The following is an 8,201-nucleotide window of genomic DNA, read 5'->3' as shown; positions in this document are numbered from 1 at the left end:
TGTGTCCAAAAAGAACTGGATAACCTCAAGGGTATAGAATTGGTCAGTCTGTCTGCCCCCCCAGTCTCTCTGTCTGCCTCCTTGTGTGATATAATTGGCATGTCCTGAGGTACCGTTTGTCCTTTTCCGTATAGGCTATTTTAAACTAACTGAAGGGGTGATGCTGCTTAACATGTTATTTTATGATACTGGAATGAACTTACTATTCATCTTGCAGCAGCTGGCTCCCTCTGGGTGCACGTACTGGGGAGGACTGGAGCAGCACAGGGAGAAAGGGGGAGAGAGAGAGAGAGCATGAGTGAGTGAGTGGGAGGCGTCTCTGAGGTGGAATATGTAAAAAGTCTAAACAGCAAGTCCTCAAAGCTCGAGGACAGACGGGAGCTAGTATAAATGTGCTGCTGTTCGCGCGGGGGTAATAGGGGCCAAAAAACACCCTCCCCCTCTCTGGATGTAAGCGCGCCACTGGCCATGGCCACTCTGGAGGGCTGTCATTGTCAGGGCGCCGGGGGGCAAAACAATAACAACAGCATCCTGTACAACATACTGAAGAACGACAGCCTCACGACCACCGAGGAACCAACATCACAACCACAACACAGACAGCAGCACCAAGTGCTCAAGGTCTCCTCCTGCTCCTCTTCTTCGAGGTTCGAGCTTAGGCAGCAACAGGCTTGCTCTTGCGGTTCCTCGCTGCGACGGGGGTCTCTCCGGTCCCCCCAGGTGACCTGCAAAGCCGCATCGGCGGTCCTCATGAAGACTCTGCGATTTGTAAAGAACGTGCCGTGTTTCCGCGAGCTTCCCGAGGATGACCAGCTGCTGCTCGTTCGGAACGGTTGGGTGCCGCTGCTTGTGCTGGGCCTCGCGCAGGACCGGGTGGACTTCGAGACCACGGAGACCGCGGAACCTAGCATGTTGCTGCGGATCCTGACCGGCGGCTGTGTCAGCCAAGGCGGCTTAATGGACAGACAGGTTGAGCCGGAGCAGAGCGCGGGAACACCCGGGGTCTCTCTCGCGGATATCCAGGGCATCAAAGCGTTCCTGAAAAAGTGTTGGGGTTTAGACATCAGTACCAAGGAATATGCCTACCTCAAAGGAGCCGTGCTCTTCAACTCAGGTGGGCTGGGTGCTTTAATAACGCAGGTTATTTACTCACTAGTCATTGTCTCGTTGTGTCCTTGATTGAGTTCATGTAATGGTATAGCCTACATACCCTATATGCAATTTAATACATTACTGTTTCTAGTTCTGAAAGTTTGGAAAGAAGTTACATATTTATATTTTATTCAGAAAACAAACAAAGCTTATTTAATATGTGGGTAATTTCGAGCATAATGGACAATTGTGTCGTTCCACCAATTAAGCCTTTTGAGTAGAGTACCTTAATCAAAAAATAATTTTAAGATTCTGCCATAAAGAGCACATATTCACCTTAAAAAATACGCGTTTTTCCATCTCAAGAGCAAAAACAAGGTTGCCCAACAGTATGAAGACTTCATCTTAAATCAGTCATAAATATCCTTGTGACAGGGGGAATGGAAGCCTGCTGTGTGCAACAGGGAGGGGCAATTGAATGCAAGCTTCACAAAACAAACAGTATCAAATCTAATTGTATTTGTCACATACACGTGGTTATGTTCCGACAGTGCAGTAAAATCTAACAAGTAATCTAACAATTCCACAACTACCTAATACACACACATCTAAAGGGGTGAATGAGAATATGTACATATAAATATATGGATGAGCGATGGCCGACCTGCATAGGCAAGGTGCAATAGGTGGTATAAAATGCAGTATATACATATGATATGAGTATTGTAAGATATGTAAACAATATTAAAGTGGAATTATTTAAAGTGGCATTGTTTAAAGTGACTAGTGTTTAATTTATTAAAGTGGCCAGTGATTGGGTCTTAGTCTAGGCAGCAGCTTCTCTGAGTTAGTGATTGCTGTTTAACAGTCTGATGGCCTTGAGATAGATGTTTTTCAGTCTCTCGGTCCCAGCTTTGATGCACCTGTACTGACCTCGCCTTCTGGATGGTAGCAGTGTGAACAGGCAGTGGCTCGGGTGGTTGTTGTCCTTGATGATCTTTTTGGCCTTCCTGTGACATCGGGTGCTGTAGGTGTCATGGAGGGCAGGTAGTGTGCCCCCGGTGATGCGTTGTGCAGACCCTCTGGAGAGCTTTGCGGTTGAGGGCGGAGCAGTTGTCGTACCAGGCGGTGATACAGCCCGACAGGATGCTCTCGATTGTGCATCTGTAAAAGTTTGCCAGGGTTTTGGGTGTCAAGCCTCATTTCTTCAGCCTCCTGAGGTTGAAGAGGCGCTCTTGAGCCTTCTTCACCACACTGTCTGTGTGGGTGGACCATTTCAGTTGGTCTGTGATGTGTATGCCGAGGAACTTAAAACTTTACACTTTCTACACTGCTATCCCGTCAATAGGGGGTGCTGCCTCTGCTGTTTCCTGAAGTCCGCGATCATCTCCTTTGTTTTGTTGACGTTGAGTGAGAGGTTATTTTCCTGACACCACACCGCGAGTGCCCTCATCTCCTCCCTGTAGGCCGTCTCGTCATTGTTGGTAATCAAGCCCACTACTGTTGTGTCATCTGCAAAGTTGATGATTGCGTTGGAGGCATGCGTGGCCATACAGTCGTGCGTGAACAGGGAGTACAGGAGGGGGCTGAGCACACACCATTGTGGGGCCCCAGTGTTGAAGGTCAGCAAAGTGGAGACGTTGTTTCCTACCTTCACCACCTGGGGGCGGCCCGTCAGAAAGTCCAGGACCCAATTGCTCAGGGCAGGGTTGAGACCCAGGGCCTCCTGCTAGGTGATGAGCTTGGAAGGTACTATGGTGTTGAATGCTGAGCTGTAGTCAATGAACAGCATTCTTACATAGATATTCCTTTTGTCCAGATGGGATAGGACAGTGTGCAGTGTGATGGTGATTGCGTCGTCTGTGGACCTGTTGGGGGGGTAAGCAAACTGAAGTGGGTCTCGGGTGGCTGGTAAGATGCACTTCTTCATGACAGAAGTGAGTGCTACGGGCGGTAGTCATTTACTTCAGTTATATTTGCCTTCTTGGGTACAGGAACAATGGTGGCAATCTTGAAGCATGTGGGGACAGCAGACTGGGATAGGGAGTGATTGAATATGTCCGTAAACACACCAGCCGCTGGTCTGCACATGCTCTGAAGACGCGGCTTGGGATGCCGTCTGTGCCAGCAGCCTTGCGAGGGTTAACATGTTTAAATGTTTTACTCACGTCGGCCACGGTCCTTGTTAGTGGGCCGCCACGGTGGCACTGTATTATCCTCAAAGAAGGTGTTTAATTTGTCTGGAAACGGGATGTCGGTGTCCGTGACGTGGCTGGTTTTCTTTTTGTAGTCCGTGATTTCCTGTAGATCCTGCCACATACGTCTCGTGTCTGAGCCGTTGAATTGCGACTCCACTTTGTCCCTGTACCGGTATTTACGCACTAGTCATTGTCTCGTTGTGTCCTTGATTGAGTTCATGTAATGGTATAGCCTACATACCCTATATGCAATTTAATACATTACTCTGTCTCTAGTTCTGAAAGTTTGAAAAGCAGTTACATATTTATATTTTATACAGAAAACAAACAAAGCTGATTTAATATGTGGGTAATTTCGAGCATAATGGACAATTGTGTCGTTCCACCAATTAAGCCTTTTGAGTAGAAAAAAACCTGAATCAGCGAATTTTAAGATTCTGCCATAAAGAGCACATATTCACCTTAAAAAACACACGTTTTTCCATCTCAAGAGCAAAAACAAGGTTGTACCGGTCCCTGTACTGGTATTTTGTTTGTTTGATTGCCTTGCTGACGGTATCTATGGGTAACACGGTTGAAGTTGTATGCATGACCCACTTAGTTTTCCATGACAAAACACAATAAAATGTCCATAAACAGTATAAATTATCTTCAGAAATGACTTTGTCAAAGTAACAAAATAACTAGGGCTTTACAATGATGGTTTAAACTTGGAGAAATGTTGGGGTTAAGTGGTTTAAAATCTTCCTGGATGTCAGAGAGGATGCACAGAGGGACATGTCAAAATGAAGAAATGTTGGGGTTAAGTGGTTCCTGGATGTCAGAGAGGATGCACAGAGGGACATGTTAAAATGCAGAATTCTGGCACTTGATTATATGAGAAACAGATTTATTTAATGTTCCATGTGGCACTTCATTTAATATAACAGTCTTTTAAAATGCTATATTTGTGCAACCTTTCTACTTTAATAATCAAAGGCAGTCAATATGTATACAGTATATTTATAATCCAGTTAAACCAAACATACACTGATTGTACAAAACATTAGGAACCAATTTTGCCCTCAGAACAGCCTCAATTCATCCAATGCTTCCCAGAGTTGTGTCAAGTTGGCTGTATGTCCTTTGGGTGGTGGACCAATCTTAATACACACAGGAAACTGTTGAGTGTGAAAAACCCAGCAGCTTTGCAGTTCTTGACACACTCATACTGGCGCGCCTTGCACCTACTACCAAACCCGTTCGAAGGCACTTCAATAGTTTGTCAAAAAAGATTTGGCATGGGTCCCCAGATTCTCAAAAGTTATACCGCTGCACCATCGAGAGCATCCTGACCAGTTGCATCACCGCCTTAAAAGTATTTAAGTGCCTTTGAACAATCCATGTCTCAATTGTCTCAGGGTTTGAAAATCCTTCTTTAACCCGTCTCCTCCCCTTCATCTACACTGATTGAAGTGTATTTAACAAGTGACATCAATAAGGATTCATCTGGTAATTCTATGTCATGGAAAGAGCAGGTGTTCTTAATGTTTTCAACATTAAACACAGTGTACAGTCACCAAAATAGGCCATGTATTCCCTTCATCTACATCTAAGGAAGCAGTTGGTGGTATTGTTTTAGCAATTGGCATTGTTTTAAGAGATTTGCATCCTTCAATATCTGGAGACTTCAGAAACCTTGCCAGAAGGCGTTGTGAGATATTTGTGGATGATTTGGGAGGTAGTCTACAATCAAGACTTTCTCATTTTTCAACAGATGAGACACCTGGTTACCATGATGACTCGGGTTCCCTGAATTTCAACCCAAACAGTTCATGTACTTGTCCAAAGTTTCTATGTGATAATTGATTTATTCTCCCCCACCCCTCCACCTCTCCCCAGATCTCCCTGGTCTGTGCTACCTCAACTACATCCAGTCACTGCGGAGCGAGGCACACCAGGCTCTCAACGAGTATGTGAAGCTGATCCACCGGGACGACGCCACGCGCTTTGCCAAGCTGCTCATCGCCCTGGCCATGCTGAGGGCCATCAGCCCCCCGGTGGTGGCACAGCTCTTCTTCAAGCCCATCATTGGAGCCGTCAATATGGAGGAGGTCCTGCTGGAGATGTTTTATGGGAAGTAGAGGCTTTCTATGGTCCTGTCCAGAAACAACCCCTAGATATAGCCCCCAAGTCCTTCTCTTAGTCCTTACTCCCTAGGCAATTTCACCTATTCCCTACCCACTAGAAACGTGACCTTGCCCTAGACTCTCCACCCCCATTTCCCCACTTCCGCTAGCCCCTAGCTCCTATTGGATAGTAATAAGCAAAAACATGCCCAATACAGGAACAATATGATAGCTCCACCTTGCCCTCCAGTTGGCTGTACAGGAACAATATGATAGCTCCACCTTGCCCTCCAGTTGGCTATAACGGAACAATATGATAGCTCCACCTTGCCCTCCAGTTGGCTATAAAGGAACAATATGATAGCTCCACCTTGCCCTCCAGTTGGCTGTACAGGAACAATATGATAGCTCCACCTTGCCCTCCAGTTGGCTATAACGGAACAATATGATAGCTCCACCTTGCCCTCCAGTTGGCTATAAAGGAACAATATGATAGTTCCACCTTGCCCTCCGGTTGGCTATAAAGGAACAATATGATAGCTCCACCTTGCCCTCCGGTTGGCTATAAAGGAACAATATGATAGCTCCACCTTGCCCTCCGGTTGGCTATAAAGGAACAATATGATAGTTCCACCTTGCCCTCCGGTTGGCTATAAAGGAACAATATGATAGTTCCACCTTGCCCTCCGGTTGGCTATAAAGGAACAATATGATAGTTCCACCTTGCCCTCCGGTTGGCTATAAAGGAACAATATGATAGTTCCACCTTGCCCTCCGGTTGGCTATAAAGGAACAATATGATAGCTCCACCTTGCCCTCCGGTTGGCTATAAAGGAACAATATGATAGCTCCACCTTGCCCTCCAGTTGGCTATAAAGGAACAATATGATAGTTCCACCTTGCCCTCCGGTTGGCTATAAAGGAACAATATGATAGCTCCACCTTGCCCTCCAGTTGGCTATAAAGGAACAATATGATAGTTCCACCTTGCCCTCCGGTTGGCTATAAAGGAACAATATGATAGCTCCACCTTGCCCTCCAGTTGGCTATAAAGGAACAATATGATAGTTCCACCTTGCCCTCCGGTTGGCTGTACAGGAACAATATGATAGCTCCATCTTGCCTTCCGGTTGGCTATAAAGGAACAATATGATAGCTCCACCTTGCCCTCCGGTTGGCTATAAAGGAACAATATGATAGCTCCATCTTGCCTTCCGGTTGGCTATAAAGGAACAATATGATAGCTCCACCTTGCCCTCCGGTTGGCTATAAAGGAACAATATGATAGCTCCATCTTGCCCTCCGGTTGGCTGTACAGGAACAATATGATAGTTCCACCTTGCCCTCCGGTTGGCTATACAGGAACAAGATGATAGCTCCATCTTACCCTCCGGTTGGCTGTACAGGAACAATATGATAGCTCCATCTTGCCTTCCGGTTGGCTATAAAGGAACAATATGATAGCTCCACCTTGCCCTCCGGTTGGCTATACAGGAACAATATGATAGCTCCATCTTACCCTCCGGTTGGCTATAAAGGAACAATATGATAGCTCCACCTTGCCCTCCGGTTGGCTATACAGGAACAATATGATAGCTCCATCTTGCCCTCCGGGTTGGCTATAAAGGAACAATATGATAGCTCCACCTTGCCCTCCGGTTGGCTATAAAGGAACAATATGATAGCCCCATCTTGCCCTCCGGTTGGCTATACAGGAACAATATGATAGCTCCATCTTGCCCTCCGGTTGGCTATAAAGGAACAATATGATAGCTCCATCTTGCCCTCCGGTTGGCTATAAAGGAACAATATGATAGCCCCATCTTGCCCTCCGGTTGGCTATACAGGAACAATATGATAGCTCCATCTTGCCCTCCGGTTGGCTATAAAGGAACAATATGATAGCTCCATCTTGCCCTCCGGTTGGCTATACAGGAACAATATGATAGCTCCATCTTGCCCTCCGGGTTGGCTGTACAGGAACAATATGATAGCTCCATCTTACCCTCCGGTTGGCTATAAAGGAACAATATGATTGCTCCATCTTGCCCTCCGGTTGGCTATAAATGTTTTTTTCGCTATATTACATCTATCAAATCCTCTCAGATCAATATCTGTGGGGTTTATTCTGGACTGGCCCTTTCCATCGAACGGACAGAAGAACACATCTGTAGTTCTAGTAGAACTAACTAACTGTTAACCAACCGTTTGATCTGAATGGACCGTTGAACAGAAGGACAGACAAAGGAAGAGATGTGTGTGTTTTGTTAAAGATGTTTTGGACACTGGTTGATTAAGAACAGTGGGGGTGAAGGGGGTGTTGGGGGCAGGCTGATGATCAGCCTGTAACTTTCTTTTTATATAAAACTATTTTTCTATCATAAAAGTATTCTCTGAATTGCTTTGCCGTGCTTGTGTCAGGTGAGTGGTGCTCAAACTGTCTCTATGGTGATCAGAAAGGCGTAGGATGATGTTGCCCCTGGACACTGATCTAAGGTCAGAGTGGAGTTTTACCCCCTAACGATTAAGGTTACGGGTAAAATGTTCCTAGATCTGTGCCTAAGGGCAACATCTACCCAGACAGATCAGAAAACCCAATGTTCCTTTTCAGTAACTATGGTGGATTATGTGTTCTGAATAAAGTTTAATGTCTGTTCACAGTTCGCTGCTCCCACATGCGATCTTTAATTCAACACGGGTCTGAATTGGGAGCAGCAAACATGGAGCGGACATGACCTTTTTTCCACAGTTGTCCTTCTCTTTTCAGGTTGGAACATTCTCTTTTCATCGGAGTGTGGGATCT

The 8,201-nt window shown here is 45.9% G+C and overlaps 1 protein-coding gene across 1 annotated transcript; it reads left to right on the top strand.

The window, feature by feature from the left end:
• The first annotated feature begins 268 nt into the window (after positions 1 to 268).
• LOC110520517 (nuclear receptor subfamily 0 group B member 1) lies at positions 269 to 8,146 on the top strand. The gene is made up of 2 exons (XM_036975076.1): positions 269 to 1,114; positions 5,172 to 8,146. Exons 1-2 carry the CDS (start codon positions 391 to 393, stop codon positions 5,411 to 5,413), a joined length of 966 nt encoding a protein of 321 aa, XP_036830971.1. The 5' UTR covers positions 269 to 390; the 3' UTR covers positions 5,414 to 8,146.
• Positions 8,147 to 8,201: the final 55 nt, after the last annotated feature.

Source organism: Oncorhynchus mykiss, chromosome 3 (genome assembly GCF_013265735.2).
Source record: "Oncorhynchus mykiss isolate Arlee chromosome 3, USDA_OmykA_1.1, whole genome shotgun sequence".
Taxonomy (NCBI): Eukaryota; Metazoa; Chordata; class Actinopteri; order Salmoniformes; family Salmonidae; genus Oncorhynchus; species Oncorhynchus mykiss.
This window is presented reverse-complemented; position numbering and strand designations above follow the sequence as displayed.

Excerpts from the sequence above, each read along its gene's own strand:
- LOC110520517 (XM_036975076.1), top strand. The coding sequence starts at position 391 with ATGTGCTGCTGTTCGCGCGGGGGTAATAGGGGCCAAAAAACACCCTCC. Across the intron at positions 1,115-5,171 it reads AGCCGTGCTCTTCAACTCAG|ATCTCCCTGGTCTGTGCTAC; the intron begins GTGGGCTGGGTG and ends ACCTCTCCCCAG.